Raw genomic sequence first — 21,847 nt, 5'->3', positions numbered from 1 at the left:
GTTTAGACTGCCTGACCATAATAGGGGCAATAACAACAAGGATGGTAAGGTGACGAACAGTCTTGGAGTGTAAGAAGGAGATTAACGCCTACTCTGAGGATGGCACAATCCGCATCGTTTGGGTTTCGGGCCATAACGGAGTAAGGCGTAATGAAAGGGCGGACGATTTGGCATCGAAGGCCAGAGAACTTCCGTTGATAAAATTGGTTAACCCGAAGTCTTTCGGGTGGACGCAGTCCGATTTAAGGGAGTGGGCGACAAAGCCTGTAACACTGTGGAACAACAAAACAGTCGGTAGGGCGGCGAAAATCCTATAAGTGATCCGGATCGTGAGGGGACAAGCCTATTATTGAAAGGAAGTAAGAAGGAGGTCAGTATAGCTTTTGGTGTCATTACGGGACACATAGGACTACGAGCTCGCTTATGCAAAATCGGTGCGACAGTGATGGCATGTGGGGAAGATGATGAGACGTTGGAGCATTTCCTATGTCATTGCTCAGCTTTCGCAGCTAACAGACACCGGTACATAGGTGTGGACACGATACCAAACATAAACCTAGTTAGGGGAGTGCAATGGAAAACAATTAAGGATTTTGTAAGTAGTACGGCATTCCTAACTTAAAATTTTCTTTTTCGAGTTTACTTTTAAGTTTTCAGAGCGCACAACAAGCTGATTACTGGCTTAGGTGTATGTCTACCGTGACATGGGGCAAATTAATACCTGCACCCTCTTTTCAACCTAGCCTAAGACCTTTGTTTGGCAGATCGATCTATAAGGCAGCTATATATGTTCCGATCTTAACCATATTTAAGTCGGATATCGAGAAGCTTAAAACAACTTACTGTTCTTAATTTCATTTGAATCGGATAATAAATGCGCCTGATACGGGCTTAAGACAATAAACCGGCAATGTAAATATGGTCCGGTAAGGACTATATTTACGGGCTTAAGACCCCTAAATTGACAGTTCGGTCTATATGGCAGCTATATCCAAACATAGTCTGATTTAGCCCATTCAAAACCTGCGTATAGAAGCAATAAGAGTCTGTGCAAAATTGGAAGTTGTATTGATGGCTTCGAACGCTAAGACAACGGCAATAGCTCACGCTGCCAGAGCCAGGCCAGGATTCGAACCTAGGCACACGGAGCAACAGCGTGAGCTATTGCCGCTGTCTTAGCGTTCAAAGCCATCAATACAACTTCCAACAGATGATCAAAATCATGTGTGATACGGAAGAAGTTTAATTTACCACAGATAGAATGTCTGCCATTACACACAAATAAATGCATTGGAAAAAGTACAGCTAATAAGCAGGGTTGTCGAGCTTGGTTAATGTGGTAATTGTATCATAGATGCGTTTTCGCAATTAAATACGATTCAAATACAACATACCAACGCACGGCCCTTGAAGCCATCACACCTAATATGGCTGAAAAGTTTTCTAACCAAAGACGAAACGCGTCCCATAGTGGTTGGTGTTGCTATCGTTGGCTTTCCTTTTCCATTTGAACTTGTGAACCCACCACTATGGATTTTGCTAAAATCTGGGAGCTATATCTGGTTACAGACCGATTTAGACCGTGATTGGCAATTGTAGAAAGTCATAAAAGAACATGTCAGCCAAATCAAGAAGTGAAATCGGAAGATCGGTTTATATGGGAACTACGGGAGATCGGTTTATATGGGAGCTCTATCAGGTTATTGGCCAATTTCGGACCATACTAGGCACAGTTGTTGAAAGTCATAACAAAACAATACATGCAAAATTTCAGCCAAACCGGACAAAAATTGCGGTTTGTAATGGCTCAAGAAGTGTAATCGGGAGATCGGTTTATATGGGAGCTATATCTAAATCTGAACCGATTTGGCCCATTTGCAATCCCCAACGACCTACATCAAAATTAAATCTGTGCAAAATTTCAAGCGGATAGCCTTACGCGTTCGACCGCTATCGTGATTTCGACAGACGGGCGAACGGACATGGCTAGATCGACTCAGAACGTCGAGATGATCAAGAATATATTGTGTTGCCCAAAAAGTAATTGCGGATTTTTTGAAAAGAAAGTAAATGCATTTTTAATAAAATTTAGAATGAACTTTAATCAAATATACTTTTTTACACTTTTTTCTAAAGCAAGCCTAAAGTAACAGCTGATAACTGACAGAAGAACGAATGCAATTACAGAGTCACAAGCTGTGAAAAAATTTGTCAACGCCGACTATATGAAAAATCCGCAATTACTTTTTGGGCAACCCAATATTTATTTAATTGGTCTTAAACGAATATTTCGATGTGTTACAAATGGAATGACTAGATTAGTATACCCCCATCCTATGGTGGTGGGTATAGAAATGTTAAGCGGTGGTTAGCCCCTCCTAATGCTGGCGAAATTTGTGAGGTACTTTGCCATGTAAAAACTTCTACCCAAAGAGGTGTCGTATTGCGGCATGCCGTTCGGACTCGGCTATAAAAAGGAGTACTCTTATCATTGAGCTTAAACTCGAATCGGATCGCAATCAGTAAATGTGAGAAGATTTCTCCTTTCCGTTAATAGAATTTAAATTGGGCGCATATGCATTTTTCCACAGTTTGTTTGCATGAGTTAATTTTTCAGATTTTTAGAAAAAAATTTCTAGACATTTTAGAAGAGTTTACGCCAATTGTTACTATGGCCCTGGCGAACTTCGTTCTTCTTTATACCCTACACCATTATATTATAACGTTGTGCATTTGTTTGCAACGCTAAGAAAGAGACGAGGTAGACCCATTGATAAGAATACTGATCGGCTTAGAATCACTTCCTGATTCGATTTAGCTATGTCCGTCTGTCTTTCTGTATGTCCATGTATTCTTGTGATCAAGGTGCAGGTCGCATTTGTTGTCCGACGGTCATGAAATTTTGCACAAGTCTCTTTTTTAGTCCAAGGATGAACGCTACTGATTTTGAAAAAATCGGACCAGAATTGGATATAGCTCCCATATAAATCTTTCCGATATGGCTTTTGAAGGCCGTAGTCGCCACAACTATGGTCCGATCTTTACAAAAATTAACAATACATGTTTTTTTTTGACGTCCCAATACATGTGTAAAATTTCATAAAAATTGGTTCAGATTTTGATATAGCTCCCACATACATCTTTCATCTGATGTGATCTCTGAAAGCTTTAGTAGCCACAATTTTGGTCCACATATCTCTCATCCGATACAGCCTTTTAAGGCTGTAGCAGCCACAATTTCATCCGACCTTGACAAAATTTAGCACGAGATGTTTTATTTGACGTCGCAATGCGTGTGCAAAATTTCATTAAAGTTGAATCATATTTAGACATAGCTTGCATACATGTCTATCATCCGATATGGTCTTTTAAGACCATAGAAGCTACAATTTTGTTTCGATCTTTATAGAATTTAGCCAGAGGTGTTTTATCCTAGTACGTGTGGTAAATTTTATGAAAGTCGTTCCAGATTAAGATGTAGCTGCCATATATATCTTTCGTCCGATATGGCTCTTTAAGGCTGTAGTAGCCACAGTATAGTATTTCAATAGGTATGCAAAATAAAAGTCTGACTTGGTGTAGGGTATTATATAGTCGGCTCCGCCTAACCTTTGCCTTTCCTTACTAGTTTTTACTTGTTGATATCGATGAATCTAGCATCTTCTACCCGTTTTTCATTACTCTATAATTACTTTCTTTTGGCGATCGAAACAAATATTGACATTTCTCTACTACTATCCATATGAGATAAGTATTCGAAGAACAGAGCTTTTTTTATTATAGACTTATACATTGACAAGTGAGTATGATAATTAGATCAAAGTCTACGAAATATTACAAACTTATCTATAACGACAGTATTAGAAGCTCTTTGATGAAACGCTATCGAATTTTAATATCGTTGCTATTGTACACAAATTAAGCAAATTTCATTTAGTTTTGTATATGCATCACGGATATAGATTTTCACTTACCCTGTCCATAGGACAAATTCAACATTATCACCCTGTCTTGTTTTCATTGCTTTTGCAGCAGACTCAATTAGACTCCAAGGACTATCACAGAGGTAATCACCATAACGACCTGGCGAATGTGTAGACGAACTGGGTGGTGGCTGTCGTTCGATGCGCCAACAACCTGCAAATAAAAGAGAAAATACAAAACCATCAAAGAAGCAAATTGAAAATGTAAACAACATCAATAAACTCACACCCATGCACATAAAGCTGGCAGCATTCCTTTACAGATATACACACACACAATTATACGTATGTATATATTTATTGTCCTCTAATGTTTATTTTCTTTGGCATCATAGAAAATTACAAAATCAAATTAAGACTATTTCTTATTCCTTTTCTTTTTTTTTTGTGTTGCAGCAGACCTGCCTTTGTCCTTTGTTCACTGCTGCTGGCCGAAAGAAATAAAAGAGGAAGACAAAAACCATATCGAAAGAATGGCAGCCAACAGCCCAAAAAAATCTCAATTATATGCTGACACTGTAAAACGTAGGTAGCTCTCTCTCCTTCAACTGAATTGAATATTTTTTGGCAGAATATTTGCCTTGTCTTCGTTCATCGTTGCTTACAATGCTAGGACAGACAATGATATCTGAAGTTTCTAAGAGCGAGCCCATATCCAATTCAAGAAAGGGTCGGTCATATTTTCTTCATAAAAATTGCTTCAGAAAATATTATTATTGCCACTGAAACTGCTTCAGCGTAAGTACTACAGCAAACAATACAAAATTTATTGGCAAATAATTACAATTATGGAATATGGTTGGTTGGCGAACTCGCATTTTGCTTTACGTAGCAATAGTGCACGTAGCCGTATTCCCAGCTAGAGCTGTTCAAATATTGATCTGCTCGTCGAACAATAAATAATTGACTTTTGGCTTAAAGTGGATTTTATAGGTCAAGATGTGTAATTTGAAAATACAATAAAGTTCTGTTAAGCGAATGGCAGAAAGAAAATAATGGCATTTACATTTATCGAAATGGGAATTGGGGCTGTATTTATTACCACGAACTTACACTTGATTCCATTGGTAAACTATACACTGTGGTGACCGCGAATAACCGGCGATTCTGCATATGATTGAGTATTTACAATATGTAGGTGTACGTCGCACTATGCGACGTAAAACTAGTGGTAATAAGTCTGCCATCGAACGGGTAAAGATATCAATATGAAATTTTAGATGGTTATAGCTGAGGTGTTCAGCAGTTGATGTACGAAATTTGCAGGACCCTAAAAGACCCGGGCCCATTGGTGGGTCCTCAAAGTCGGTGACCTTCGGGCTGCCAAAAGCGCATTTGTGGTCCTAAGTTATTTGCTGCAAAGTGCTAGAAACCCCTTACAAAAAACATGCTTTTATGTGTTTTTATAGTGTTTATAAAAGTAGACTTAAAAATTATTTTTCTTTTGACAAATTCGGAGAGACTTGTCCTTTATTTTGTTACTTGTGAAAGCATTTCCCAACCGATTTTAGTTTTTTTTTCACTGATTTGAAAAACTTATAAATGTTACTTTATTTTATATGCTAAGGTCCAATCCTTCAGTCAAAAGTTATGGCATTTTGTCGTCAAAAAAAGTTATTTCATTGTTTTGTCTCTATAAAGAAAATTTTGAAAAACGAACTATCAATGCGCTATTGGCAGCCCGAACAAACTCTCATAGGTCCGAGGTGACCAACTTTGAAGGCCCACCAATGGGCTCCCGGACCATCTAGTGCTCTGAAATTTTGTACATCAACTGATTAACCTCAGCTATGACCATCTAATTTCAGGAAGATATTTTTATCCTTTAAAAAATTGCGAACTTATTTTCACTAATTTTTATACCCTTCACCATAGGATGGGGGTATACTAATTTCGTCATTCAGTTTGTAACTACTCGAAATATTCGTCAGAGACCCCACAAAGTATATATATTCTTCATCGTCGTGACATTTTATGTCGACCTAGCCATGTCCGTCTGTCCGTCTGTCTGTCGAAAGCACGCTAACTTTCGAAAGAGTAAAGCTATCCGCTTGAAACTTTGCACAATTAGTTCTTATTAGTGTAGGTCGGTTGGTATTGTAAATGGACCATATCCGTCGATGTTTTGATATAGCTGCCATATAATCCGATCTTGGGTCTTGATTTCTTGAGTCTCTAAAGTGCGCTATTCTTATCCGATTGGTACGACATTTTGCACGTTGTGCTCTGTTAAAGAATTCAACAACTGTGCCAGGTATAGTTCATATCGGTCCATAACCTGATATAGCTGCCATATAAACCCATCTTGGGTCTTGACTTCTTGAGCCTCTAGAGTGCGCAATTCTTATCCGATTTAAATGAATTTTTGCATAAAGTATTATGTTATGATATCCAACAACTGTGCCAAGTATGGTTCAAATCGATTCATAACCTGATGTAGCTGTCATATAAACAGATCTGGGGACTTTTTGAGCTTCTAGAAGGCGCAATTCTTATCCGATTTGGCTGAAATTTTGCATGACGTATTTTATACTTACTTTCAACAACTGTTTAAATAGGGCTCAAATCGGTTCATAACCTGATATAGCTCTCATATAAACCGATCTGGGATCTTGACTACTTGAGCCGCTAGAGGTCGCAATTATTATCCGGTTTGCCTGAAATTTTGTACAATACAACGGATCCTCTCATGACCATCAACATACGTGTTTATTATGGTCTGAATCGGTCTATAGCCTGATACAGCTCCCATACAAATTGACATCTTTATTTTACTTATTGAGCCCCCCAAAAGGCGCAACTCTTATTCGAATTGGCTGACATTTTACACAGGTCTCCAACATATAATTTAATTGTGGTCCAAACCGGACCATATCTTGATATCGCTCTAATAGCAGAGAAAATGTTTTCTTATATCCTTTTTTGCCTAAGGAGAGATGCCGGGAGAAGAACTCGACAAATGCGATCCATGGTGGAGGGTATATAAGATTCGGTCCGGCCGAACTTAGCACGCTTTTACTTGTCTTTCCACATCCAACTGTGCGTCGCAGCGTTAAATATTCTTTTCACATATATTTATGCTAAAAACTTTCTGGTAAAAGGTAAAATTATAAGAATGTATTTTTAAACGGATTAATCCTAAAGGATTCCGTGAAGAACGTTGATGAAACACATTGTTTAAGGGGTGTCTACGATTACACATGCAAATGCAAATTTTGCTCATGAGCATTCCACTAAGGCACTGGGACAAACTTCTCATATATCAATGAGTGCTGTCCGATTCGAGTTTAAGCTCAATGATAAGGGGCCTCCTTTTTTATAGCCGAGTCCGAACGGCGTGCCGCAGTGCGACACTTTTTTTGAGAGAATGGACCTCACAAATGTTGCCAGCATTAGGAGGGGAAAACCACCGCTGACAATTTTTTTCTGATGGTCTCGCCAGGATTCGAGCCCAGGCGTTCAGCGTCATAAGCGCACATGCTAATCTCTGCGCTACAGTGGCATCTATGATTACAAAAAAATCAAAAGCAAGTAAAAAGCCCTTGAATTCTGTACGGCGAACTTTGAATATCCCCCACCTTGAATATATTTTAACCATATTTCGTCTAAATAAGGTGAAAAATTATCAATTTATGAAACCGTAGCAGCATGCGTATCGAACTATCGTCATATCTAGACCAAACTCGGTACGAACTTCGTGCGTCGAATAGAATTCACTGTTCAAGAAAGTAAAATGGGATATTGATCTAAAGAACAGCTATATAGGATGTGTTCACTTAACCAAATTTTTTTATTCAAAACAGAAAAATGCTTGCTAAAACAGCAGTTTTTGTCTGGTGAAAATGGGAAAGCAGACATTACTGCTAATTCAGCAACAATAGGGCTGCTCTATTAGCAAACATTTCGGTGAGCTAAATCAGCAAATAAAATTTAAAAACAAAAATTTGCTGAAAAATTGTTATGTTATTTTTTATATTTGCCTGTTACTTGATTTGATTTGGATAAAGCTTCCATATAAATCGATCTCCCGACAAGATTTCTTGAGCCCCAGGAAGACGCAATTTTTGTCCGATTTGGCTGACATTTTGCACATAATGTTATGACACCCAATAATTGTGCCAAGTACGGTTAAGAATCTGATATAGCTCCCATGTAAACCGATCCTTCGATCATCCTTGTTTAGTTCCTAGAGCTTTAATTTTTGCTGTTTTGACAGAACTTTAGTATGTATTGTAGAATAAAATTATGCCCTTGGCCTAAATGTATTTTTTGTAAATTTTTAGCAAAATCATTGGTGGTGGGTATCCAAGATTCGGCCTGGCCGAACTTAGCACGCTTTTACTTGTTTTACTTACCACAATAGAATGGGAGTCTACTTGTATAGTCAATCCGTTTGTAACAATTTGAAATATTCGTCTAAGACCCCATAAAGTATATATATTCTTCATCGTCTCGACGTTCGTTCTAGCCATGTACGCGCGTCCATTCATCCGTCCTGCCAAAATATCACGATAGCGGTCGAATGCGCAAAGCTAGCCGCTTGAAATTTTGCACAGAAATTAAATATTGATGTAGGTCGTTGAGGATTAAAAATGACCCATATCGGAATTGATTTAGATACAGCTCCCATATAAACCGGCCTCCCGATTTGACTTCTTGGACCCCTGAAAGCCGAACTTTTTTTCCGATTTAGCTGAAATTTTGCACGTAGTGTTCTGACTTCCAACAAGTGTGCCTAGTACGGTTTGAATCGGTCCATAACCTGATATAGCTCCCATATAAACCGATCTCCCGATTTGATTTCTTGAGCCCTCACAAGCCGCAATTTTCGACCGATTTGGCTGAAATTTTGCATGTGTTGTTTTGTTTTAACTTCCAACAAGTGTGCTTAGTACGGTTCGAATTGGTCTATAACCTAATATAGCTCCCATACAAACCGATTTAATTTCTTGAGCGCTAACAAGCCGCAATTTTTGGCTGTTTTGGCAGAAATTTTGCACGTAGTGTTCTGTAATGACATTCAACAACTGTGCCAGATACGATCCAAATCGGTCTATAAACTGATATAGTTCCCCTATAAACCGATCTCGCGATTTGATTTCTTGAGCCCATACAACCCGCAATTTTTGTCCGATTTAACCAAAACACTCAAAACAAACTATAGAGGTTTAACAAAACACGTAACGTGCGTGAGCTGTTTAAACCAGTGTTGCCAAAAAGACAATCGCTAAAAAATCGCCCTTTATATTGTTTCAGACATGTTCCAAAAGAGTATAAATGTCGCACGTTATTATGTAAACTATGATTCTCTTGAGCTTCCAAGCATTTTATTTAATATCTCTTTCACAACTGATGTCCTCTACATGACTTTAAGAGTCCACTGTCAATTGCTCGATTAGGATACGATTTTTGTTTGAGTGTATTAACGGCACTGTTCTTATATTGGAGGCCACCGTAGAGCAGAGGTTAGCAAGTCCGCTTATGACGCTGAACGCCAGGATTTGAATCCTGGCGAGACCATTAGAAAACAAGTAAAAGCGTGCTAAGTTCGGCCGGGCCGAATCTTATATACCCTCCACCATGGATCGCATTTGCCGAGTTCTTCTCCCGGCATCATTTCTTAGGCAAAAAAGGATATAAGAAAAGATTTGCTCTGCTATTATTATATTATTACATGTTGGAGACCTGTGTAAAATGTCGGCCAATTCGAATAAGAATTGCGCCCTTTGGGGGCTCAAGAAGTAAAATAGAGAGATTGATTTATATGGGAGCTGTATCATGCTAGAGACCGATTCAGACCATAATAAACACGTATGTTGATGGTCATGAGAGGATCCGTAGTACATAATTTCAGACAAATAATAATTGCGACCTCTAGAGGCTCAAGAAGTCAAGATCACAGATCGGTTTATGTGGCAGCTATATCAGGTTATAAACCGATTTGAACCATACCTAGCACAGTTGTTGGATATCATAACAAAACAATTCCAATCGGATAAGAATTGCGCACTCTAGAGACTCAAGAAGTCAAGACCCAAGATCGGTTTATATGGTAGCTATATCAGGTTATAAACCGATTTGAACCATACTTGGCACAGTTGTTGGATATCATAAAAAAACACGTCGTGCAAAATTTCATTCCAATCGGATTAGAATTGCGCACTCTAGAGGCTAAAGAAGTCAAGACCCAAGATCGGTTTATATGGCAGCTGTATAAAAACATTGACCGATATGGCCCATTTACAATATCAACCGACCTACACTAATAAGAAGTATTTGTGCAAAATTTCAAGCGGCTAGCTTTACTCTTTCGGAAGTTAGCGTGCTTTCGACAGACAGACGGACGGACGGACGGACAGACGGACGGACATGGCTAGATCGACATAAAATGTCACGACGATCAAGAATATATATACTTTATGGGGTCTCAGACGAATATTTCGAGTAGTTACAAACAGAATGACGAAATTAGTATACCCCCCATCTTATGGTGGAGGGTATAAAAATAGACAGTGGTGGTTTTTCCCTCCTAATGCTGGCAGCATTTGTGAGGTGCTATGCTATGTAAAACTTCTCTCCAAAGAGGTGTCGCACTGCGGCACGCGGTTCGGACTCGGTTATAAAAAGGAGGCCCCTTATCATTGAGCTTAAACTTGCCCCTGTTCCTTAGTGGAATGTTCATGAGCAAAATTTGCAATTTTGTCCTTATATTTACAAATCAATGGTGGACAGTACAACACGTATTTAGTCAGTTTATTATCCCCTACACCCTCACTGTGCTACAGGGTATTATAACTTGGTGCATTTGTTTGTAAAATCCAGAAGGAAGGGAGACCCATTGATAAGTATGCCGGTCGACTCAGAATCACCTTCTGATTCGATTTAGCTATATCCGTCTGCCTGCCTGTCCGTCTGTCGATGTTAATTTGTGTACAAACTGCGAGTCGCAATTTTCATCTGATTGTCTTAAAATTAGGCACATAAATATTTTTGGAGTAGAAACGAAACCTAATTAAATTGGAAATAGTCGGTTCAGGTTTGGATATAGCTCTCATATATTTTCGTCCGAATTGGACTAATATTGCATATTTCATTTCACTTTTAGAGCCACAGCAAACGCATTATTGACCAGGCTTGCTAAAATTTTGCACAACGCTCTTCTTGACGACTACCACAGTATTTAATAAAGTTGGCCGAAATCGGTTCAAACTAAGATATAGCTCCCGTATATATGTTCGTCAGATTTTGTGTAATTTGCAATAATATTGTCATTTGTCAACATATTTGATCATATTTGGTCTAAATTTGAAACGTATTGTTTAATATTGCAAATTGCAAATTTTGCCCATGAACATTCCCTTAAGGAACAGGGGCAAACCTCTCACATATCAATGAGTGCAGTCCGATTCAAATTTAAGCTCATTGATAAGGGGCCTCATTTTTCCGAGTCCGAACGGCGAGCCGCAGTGCGACACCTCTTTGGAGAGAAGTTTTACATGGCAGAGTACCTCACAAATGTTGCCAGCCTCCCGTATTGTTTAATAACCCATCTGAAAACTTACGCCAAGGCCCATCAAAACTGGTTCAGAATAAGATATAGCTCCCAGTTTATACTTGCAGGGAAGGTGTAGGATATTATACAATCGGCGTAGCCCGACTTTTCCCTTTCCTTACTGGTTTTGTTTCATCGAATATAGATGTGATTTTGCTATTTTAAAGAAACTATTAGCCTTTTTTTACCAAAACATTTGATTTATGTAAGCGCTACTAACTTTTATGAATCTGTGTATATAACTTATACTCACTTCGTGTTACATCTCCTTGCGTTGAATATATTGTGTCAAGATGAAGATCTGATATGTGCCAAAAGTAACCTGAAATAAAAATAAATTGTTGAAAATTATTGAAAAGCATAATAATAGTTAAGTTAGTTACAGAAATATTTATTTATGTTTATCCCCAACCGTTGTCCGGTACTTACTACGAATCAAAAATAAAAATATAAATGTATATATGGGACATTGGATAAATATTACTCCCTTACTACCAGGAAATATTTTGTAAGGGTTGGGTTGTATCCGAAAAAGTACATATTGGTTGAGTGGTATATACAAATATAGAGTCCGGGTTTGACTAGAAATGCCGCTACATGACATTTGTATTGACAGCTCATTGTATAGTTTAAAAGCCACCAAAATCATTTGGTTCTCAATTTATTGAAAAAGAAAGCTATTCGTGATGAAGATTAAGCGTAAAATACAATTGCCTTGTTGGCGAACTCAAACACCTAAAAGTGAACAAAATGTTTGTGTATCGCTTACAAGCGCCAAAAGATACACTTACACGGAAACAAAAAAAATATATATACTCGAAGAAAGGAGTTGCTGCGATCGCACAAACTTGGCTAATTTCCAAACGCGGTGTTCTCTGACGAGATATTTCCCAATTAAGCAGTTCGTAAACTATTAAAATAATCGTGTCTAGTTAACCAATCGCACGTACGAGAATTTGAGACTACGAATGTCCACCCAAAGTAATTTTCTACCTCAAGTTATGGTATGGGTCAAAGTAAATGTTACTCATTATTGGGAAAACATTTTTGGACTGCTTTTAATCCAAGTCGGAAGTACCAAATAATCTAAGCAACATCATAAAAATCACATGTAAACCAATAATGACTCATTGGCTGTTCAATTCGCCAGATGCCAATCCGATGGACTTTTCTATTTGGACCATTTTAGATAGCAAGGTAAGGACTAAGAAATATGCCAATATGGATGCACTGAAAAAAGCCATTGTACGGAAATGGGCTAAAATATCGGCAGATAACATTCGTACAGCTTGCTACCCGTTTTTGGATCTTCCTCTTTCTTTAATTGGCTATGACAGAATATTTGTTCCACTAGCCGAACGTAGAATAGCGTTCCAAGCGCCTCCATCTTCTGCGCTAATTCTGAAATCTCTGACACCAAGTTTCGATGTGTCTCCCACAACTTGATCTTTCCATCGGGATTTTGGTCTTCCCGGTTTGCGTGTACCACCGTGTTTGCCTTCAAAAGACTTCTTTGCTTCTCTGCCAACGCAGCCTTTGTATTTTGATGCGTGTAACTATGCTATCGTCATCATACAGTTCATACAACTCGTGGTTCATACGTCGCCTATATTCTCCATTATCGCAAACTGGTCCATATATTTTACGAAGAATCTTTCCTTAAATACTCCAAGCACTGCCTCATCTGCTTTGACAAGTACCCATGCTTCAGAACCATATAACAGCACGGGTAGAATCAGCGTCTTGTATAGTGTAATCTTCGTCTGTCGAGAGGTGGCCTTGTTTCGAAACTGCTTACTTAGTCCAAAGTAGCATCTGTTTGCCAGTATTATTCTTCGCTTAAACTCAAAACTGGTGTAATTCGTTTCGGTTACGGCGTTGCCGAGGTGTGATTCCCAACTTTCTCCATTTTCATTACCTGCTCGGTTGTGCAAGGATTTTTGGGAGTTGAAACCTTCCATTTCATCTTATCTATATTTACTGCCAGACCTATTTTCACTGACTCTCTTTCGATTCTTTCAAAGGCTGCAGTTACTACTTCCGGGGACCGACCTATGTTATCGATGTCGTCGCATAGGCGAGTAGCATGTGTTCTCTTGTGATTAGTGTGCCATATCTATTCACAACTGCATCTCGTACAATCTTCAACAACAAGATATAAAAGAGATCATACGATAGGCTGTCTCCTTGTCTGAAATCTCGTTTGGTATTAAATAGTTCGGAGAAATACATTCCTATTCTTACTGATAAACGCATATCAGCAAGTGTCATCCTGCAAGGTCTTATTAATTTTGCAGGGATACCAAACTCAGACAATGCTTGAAATACCTTTGAACGTAAAGGAGTATCGAAGGCGGCTTTGTAGTCAACAAAGAGATGGTAGGTGTTGATTTGTCCTTCTCAGGTTTTTATCCAGGATCTGGCGTAGTGTGAATATCTGGTCTAGGGATAGGGCCCAATTATCTCATTGACTTTAGGTTTTAATCTTTTACACAATACGCTCGAGAGTATCTTGTATGCGATGAGGAGGAGACTTATTCCTCTGTAGTTGGCACATTCCGTCTTGTCTCCCTTCTTGTGTACGGGACATAGTGTGCAGATAAGCTGATGCATACGCCTTATCAGCGTGTCGCCTCCGGTCTTAAATAGTTCAGCGGGTAACCTGTCGGCTACTGCTGCCTCGTTGTTCTTTAGTCGGGTCACTGCTACTTGGACCTCATTCTGACTAGAAGGTAAACATTCTATACCATCATCAGGGATTGCTTCTGCGGTATCCTCTTCGCCGCCAACATCGGACACTAGCAGTTGGGTAAAATGTTCATTCCATATCCTCAGCATGTTATCTGTGTCAGTTACAAAGTTTCATTCTTTGTCTCTGCAGGAGGATGTGCCTGCACCAAAGCCATCGGTTTGATGTTTAATTCTTTGGTAGAATTACCGGACTTCATTTTGACTCCTGTACATCTCAATTCGCTCACACTCACGTCTTTCCCTTTCCTTTTTTTCTGCGGAATAGACTTTTCTCCTCTCTCCTTTTCTCATTATACCTCTCTTTCATCTGGCGCGTTGCTACTGATTGCAGGGTTGCTCTATATGCCGCATTCTTGGCTGCAGTAGCACCTCGACACTTTTGGTCGTACCATGGGTTTCTTGAAGGAGGCTTCCGTTACCCAAGTACGGATTTCGCACCATTTTCCATAGAGTGCGTAATAGTTTGCCTCTGCGCCATTATATCATCGGAACAAGGAGTATGCCGCTGCCATTTGTTGTGTCTGCAGCTTTTCAATGTCCAGCTTCCGTGCAGTGTCAGATCGTACATTTTTCGCTATGTTCAAACGGGTGCGAACCTTTGATGCAACAAGGTAATGATTCGAATTTATATTCGCTCCACGGATCGATCGTACATCTAACACGCTGGATGAATGCCTTCCATCTATCACAACCTGATCAATTTGGATTCTCGTGTTTTCATCGGGTGACAGCCATGTGGCTTTGTGAATATTTTTATGTTGAAATCTGGTGCTACTAACTACCATGTTTTTTGCCGCGACGAAATCTATCAGCCTCAACCCATTACTGGACGTCATCTCGTGGAGGCTAAACTTTCCGACTGTTGGATCAAAAATGTCTTCCTTTTCTATTTTCGCATTAAAATCTTCCAGAACGATTTTAATATCATGGGCGGGGCATCGGTCATATTCTCTCTAGGCGCTCGTAAAAAATATCCTTGGTCTGCTCGTCTTTGTCTTCCGTCGGGGTATGGGCATAAATAAGGCTGATGTTGAAGAATTTTATGCGGATTGTGGCTAGCCTCTCATCCACCGGAGTAAAGCTGGAGATAAGGTGTTTCAGTCTCCGACTAACCACAAATCTGCAGCCAAATTCATGCCTCGTGTTATGGCAGCTATAATAAAATTCGTCACCGTTTGGTATTGTAGTGACGCCATTCCCAGTCCATCGCACTTACTGTAAGGCGGTAATATCTGGCTTGTACTTCTCTAATACATCCGCCAGTGCGTATACTGCACCTTCTCTATAAAGAGTGCGGACATTCCGCAAATCATGGTCCTTTTTTCGTTTGCGTGGGTCGTCAACGTTGGGGTCCGTTTTTTACTATTCCTTTGTTTCTCATAGTAGTTCTCAGTTTTCCGGGTTCCGGGCGGGTTACTGGCCCAGCGCCCAAACCGCATGGGCTGTGAGGGATTGCACACGTATCCCTCGTTGTGGCGAGCTGCTTGCTGCAAGATCCGACTCTCACCGCCAGCCGCCCCTAACCTGGGAACAAACGCTGATCTTGGCCATTGGTTATTTGAAGGCGCCAATAACTCGCCTTGTCATCTCGAGTATCATTGGCACTCAGTATTTAGTTAAGAGCCAGTGCCACCTGACTCTTCACTGAGACTCTCCTCTCGAAAATTGCTGACTGCCCGCGGCCGCATTTGCAGCTACTCCGCATAAAAACGGAGCTTTCCACCATCCGCAACCTGTGGACGCTCGGTAGCTTTCAGCTAAGCTTCCCGTGATAACGATGGGCACCACACAAGTCGGAGCTCAAAGTTCCAGCCTGTGTGGTGCTCATAGACATCCCGTATCGGTCGGTTAAATTGCAATCACATACCACAAATCTTATATTTAAGTATGTAACAAACAACAAAAATCATATTAATATTCTTAATTTAAGTTATTGTTTTACTCAGACCTGATGGAATATTTCTGGTGTTACTACAAAAGGTGGGCGACTCTCAGGCGCCTCATCTGGCCACTATTTTCACAGCGTGACTAGGACTTGCATGTATTCCAAACGCCAGGCAGGAGGCAAGGGTGGTGTTTATACCCAAGCCAGGGAAGGCATGTTATGCGACACCAAAGGCATACAGACCTGTAAGCCCTACGTTCTTTCTACTCAAAACCATGGAACGTATTGTAGATACCATGATAAAGAGTAGGATATCCAGCGAACTGCTTAAATACAATCAGCATGCCTACGTCAAGTGAAGTTCGGCGGAGACTGCCCTGCACGAGATTGGGAATAAAATAGAAGAATCCTCCGATGACAAGACGTTTGCGGTTTGCATTGACATCGAGGGGGTTTAACAATGTGCGGACCGATACATTGATCCAGTCCAATCCAGTACAGGGAGGACCGGATGTTTAGAGACTGGATAAACCATATGCTATGGAACAGGTAGATAAATTGCGGGTCCCATGGCATATATATAAGGGAGAAAGTGGCAAAGGGCACGCCACAGGGAGGCATTTATCATAAATAACCTATTACCGATGCTGACTGAGGAGGGATTTGAACATTTGAACCCGTCTGCTATACAGACGATGTTATAATTCTTCTTAGGGGTACGGATCTGAACCAGCTTAGCAGAAGGGCCGAAAGGGTCTTGGCAATGTTAAACCAGAGAAGATTGAAATATGCCTGTTCACGAGGAAGACGAAGGTAGGCCAATATGACGCACCACGTTTCCTCAATAAAACAATTTTGATATCTGGCAAGGTCAAATACTTAGAAGTTAACTTGGAAAGGACGATAGGAAACCTGGACGGAAGTGAAGAGGTTTCCGATCGGATACCTGAGACACTTGAGGTTTAGTGCTAGGCCCTGTTGCCAGCGGCACAGTCTTGGGTTGACGGAAACCTAGTATTGCCATCTGGAAGATCATGTTACACCGATGGATCAAAGCTAGAGGACAGAGTGGTCCTGAGGGCCTTCATTGAGAACCCAGGGACTGGTATCTGTTTTGGATCCGTGCGATTATGGAATGCGTGTGGTGGGGTGGCACTAACGCGAGGACGTCAAGTGTAAACATCTTCACGGACAGTACAATGGCCAAAGGTCAATAACAACCAGGAAGATATGGTCACGAACAGTCTTGCAGTATGAGAAGGAGATTAACGCATTCTCCGAGGATGGCATAATCTGCATCGTTTGGGTGCCGGGCCATAACGGAGTAAGGGGGAATGAAACGGCGGACTATTCGTCAGTGAAGGCCAAAGAACTGCCGTCAATAAACTTGGTTAACCCGAAGCCTTTCGGGTATATATAAAGGGTGATTTTTTTGAGGTTAGGATTTTCATGCATTAGTATTTGACAGATCACGTGGGATTTCAGACATGGTGTCAAAGAGAAAGATGCTCAGTATGCTTTGACATTTCATCATGAATAGACTTACTAACGAGCAACGCTTGCAAATCATTGAATTTTATTACCAAAATCAGTGTTCGGTTCGAAATGTGTTCAAATTTTGACAAATTTTGTTCAGCGATGAGGCTCATTTCTGGTTGAATGGCTACGTAAATAAGCAAAATTGCCGCATTTGGAGTGAAGAGCAACCAGAAGCCGTTCAAGAACTGCCCATGCATCCCGAAAAATGCACTGTTTGGTGTGGTTTGTACGCTGGTGGAATCATTGGACCGTATTTTTTCAAAGATGCTGTTGGACGCAACGTTACGGTGAATGAACACATTTCGAACCGAACACTGATTTTGGTAATAAAATTCAATGATTTGCAAGCGTTGCTCGTTAGTAAGTCTATTCATGATGAAATGTCAAAGCATACTGCGCATCTTTCTCTTTGACACCATGTCTGAAATCCCACGTGATCTGTCAAATACTAATGCATGAAAATCCTAACCTCAAAAAAATCACCCTTTATAAATAAATATTTGCTTAACCGTGACTCGTGAGTTTTTCGTGGGTCGTGGTTTTCTCGTGAGTCGTTTGTGTTTCTTGAGTCGTGACTGTCTCTTGAATCGTGCGTGAGTAAAATTTTCGTCTAGTGAGCGTACCTGAACAGATTTAGTTATAGCTTCTAAATAATCCACAGTCCCTTCATTAAACCATGTTTCAGATATTATACGCAATAGGTTATGTGGTGACACATATAACATTTTTATACTAATCTAGTCAATCCGTTTGTAACACGTAACACCTGTTATGTGGTGATACATATAACATTTTTATACTAATCTAGTCAATCCGTTTGTAACACCTCGAAATATTTGTCTAAGACTCCACAAAGTATTTATATTTTTGATCGTCTCGACGCTCTGAGTCGATCTAGCCATGTCAGTCCGACCGTCCGTCGAAATCACGATAGCGGTCGAATGCGTAAAGCTAGCCGCTTGAAATTTTGCACAGACACCAAATATGCATGTAGGTCGTTGGGGATTGCAAAAACGTCATAACGGTTCAGATTTAGTTATAGCTCCCATATAAACCGATCTTCTGATTTGACTCTTGAGTCCTTACAAACCACAATTTTTGTCCGATTTGGCTGAAATTTTACATGTGGTGTTCTGTTACGTCTTCCAACAACTGTGCCAAATAAGGTCCAAATCAGCCTATAACAGGTCCAAATTATACCTAGGAGCTATAGGTAAATCGGACTTTTGATCATCCTTATTCGGTTCCTAGAAGCTTTAATTTTTGCTAGTTTGACAGAAGTTTGGAATGTAGAATAAAATTATGCCCTTCAACTAAATTTATTTCGTATAAATTTTTTGCAGAATCCATGGTGGTGCGTTCCCAAGATTCAGTCCGACTGAACAAAGCACGCTTTTACTTGTTGTTTATCGTATATGTAATCTAATTTTTACTTAATCAATAGCGTTCTTTTTGACACCGAAAAGTGGCATATGTGAATTTTGGAGACAACCGGACAAAAAATACGACCTGAACCTAAAAAATTACATGTGATATGAACGATAGAGTAACAAGGTTTAGGCGTGACAGTCATCTTGGTCAGGTTTGCTATACCATCAATAATATTTTTCAAATAACCATATTTAAAAAAGCCAGCCATATCGCTAAAATGCTAAAATTGGAGTGCTAGTTTCATATTAAATTTGCATGAAATATCACTATCCCGTATATCAATCATGTATCCAATTTCAAGCACTCTGATAAGAATTAAGTCGTCTAAGGGTTCCAGTGATCAACTTGGGGGATAAATGTGAACTATTTACAGTCCGCAACGACATCAGTAAGAAACATCTTTGAAGTGAGCTTGGCGAATTGCGAATTGCATTGCTATATCGACTTGCCATGATTAATTGATAAAGTATATATGTATACACCTTGTGGGGAAACAATTACATTTTTCGAGTTGTTGTTCCAATTGTGGTCTGTACAAAAAAGTAGGTAAGTGATGTAAGTAGAAATCCTTTTGTGCCCCATTTCGACCACTTCAACGGACGCTCGTGGAAAAATGCAAGTCCTTTGGTCAAAACACTCAGCCATTATGGACCATTGCCCACACAAATGTTTACCCACTTTAATACGCATCAGTTGCATTAATACGCAGCAACACATTTCGAGGATGCCAAGTTCAAAAAGAGGTATGTGCATTGTTCCAACTCTCTGTCTTGGGGAAGTTTTGCTGACAGAAAAAAAGCAAAAGGCACTGAAAAGGAAACAATACCAACCGTAAGATGGAATGCACAACAATAAAAATGAAGAATAGGATGAAAGAACCTCAAAAGAATAAAAAACTATGACAAAAGATTTTCTGTCACTAAAGGATAACTAAACCGTAAAAGAAAGCATCAGTCAAGTATGTGTGAATGTTTCTGCAAAAGGAGACAATTTTACAACTGTTGCATGGCATTCAGGACATGGCATTACTTTTACCCACATATTTCTTCTCGCCACTTTTTTGTGTCTTTTCTTCGGCAAAAAGGGCACAAAAGGAATGAACAAGTGACAGTGCCTTTGACATTGTAACAGAATTGGTGTTTTGTTATGGTCTTTGTAGATTTTTTTCTCTTGGCCAGCAAGTGTACCTTTCGAAATCCTTTCTACACAGAGCAAAGTAAGCGTGCCAAAGAGAAAGAATAAAATGTGACAGTGGGAGATCTGGGCTAGCCCAATTGTGACCTTTTTAATGAGAACGTGGGTTCACAAAGACCTATCATGCTTGGTTTTTCTCATGAATAACCCTTAGAAAACCTGAAATTTAAATTAACTTAAAACTGTGGCTCAATATGCCAGGGCCATTGAAATTTTCAAAGTCCACAGGGCATTTATTCAATATGTTTTCTTAATTCTTCTACACGAAGGGAAAATCAATTTTCTCTGTTGAATTTTCATAGCGAAATTTTGTGGAATTTCTTCTTTAAAAATTATAAACGAAACACGTGAAAGAGTAATAAGTTCGGCAGAAGGAATCTTGTATACTCAGTTTCTTTTTAAAGACACAAACTAACAAGTAAGAGCGTGCTAAGTTCGGCCGGGCCGAATCTTATATACCCTCCACCATTGATCGCATTTGTCGAGTACAAACAAAGTACAAACATAGATTATTGAATAAGAACTGTTATGCTATTGGAGTTATATCAAGTTATAGTCCGATTCAGACCATAAATGAATTCTGAACATTGTAGAAGTCATTGTGTAATATTTCAGTTCATTCGGATAAGAATTGCGCCTTGTACGGGCTCAAGAAGCAAAATCGGGAGATAGGTTTATATTGGAGCTGTGTGAAGCTATTGATTGATTCAGACCATATTAGACACGTATGTTGAAGGTCATGAAAGAAGCTGTTGTATAAAATTGCAGCCAAATCGGATGAGAATTGCGCCCTCAAGAGGTTCAAGAAGTCAGATCCCAGATCGGTTTATATGCAGCTATATCAGGTTCTATACTAATTTACGCCATACTTAGCACAGGTATTGGAAGTCATAACAAAACACTTCATGCAAAAGTTCAGCCAAATCAGATGAGAATTGCGCGCTCTATTGGCTCACGAAGTCAAGATCCACGATCGGTTTACACGACAGCTATACCAGATTATGAACCGATTTGAATTAGACTTAGTACAGTTGTTGGAAGTGCTACCAAACACTACGTGCAAAATTTCAATAAAATCGGACGACAATTGCGCCCTCTAGAAGCTCAAGAAGTCAAGACCCAAGATCGGTTTATATGGCAGCTATATCAAAACATGGGCCGATATGGCCCATTTACAATACCAACTGACCTACACTAATAAAAAGTATTTGTGCAAAATTTCAAGCGGCTAGCTTTACTCCTTCGAAAGTGAGCTTGCTTTCGACAGACGGACGGACGGACAGGGCTAGATCGACTTAAAATGACAGATGTTCAATAATATATATATTTTATGCATATTTCGAGGTGTTACAAACAGAACGACGAAATTAATATACCCCCATCGTATGGTGGAAGGTATACAAAAGTAGAAACTTGATTAATATGGCCGGGTCGAATCTTGGGAATCCACCAACATGGATTCTGCTAAATATCAACACAAAATAAACTTAATCGAAGGGCATAAATGTACTC

The 21,847-nt window shown here is 39.7% G+C and overlaps 1 protein-coding gene across 4 annotated transcripts in view; it reads right to left on the bottom strand.

The window, feature by feature from the left end:
* Window positions 1–21,847, bottom strand: part of LOC106091595 (uncharacterized) — a 1,079,098-nt gene that overhangs the window by 387,109 nt on the left and 670,142 nt on the right. For all 4 annotated transcript variants that reach the window (XM_059363025.1, XM_059363031.1, XM_059363034.1 and 1 more), the window contains 2 exons: window positions 11,789–11,857; window positions 3,975–4,137 (listed from right to left, as the gene is read on the bottom strand). In XM_059363025.1, coding sequence (XP_059219008.1) covers window positions 3,975–4,137; window positions 11,789–11,857 — 232 coding nt within the window. The remainder of the gene's footprint in view (window positions 1–3,974; window positions 4,138–11,788; window positions 11,858–21,847) is intronic.

This window comes from Stomoxys calcitrans, chromosome 1 (genome assembly GCF_963082655.1).
Source record: "Stomoxys calcitrans chromosome 1, idStoCalc2.1, whole genome shotgun sequence".
Lineage (NCBI taxonomy): Eukaryota > Metazoa > Arthropoda > Insecta > Diptera > Muscidae > Stomoxys > Stomoxys calcitrans.
Note: the sequence above shows the minus strand (reverse complement) of the source record. Positions and strands in the feature narration are given on the sequence as shown.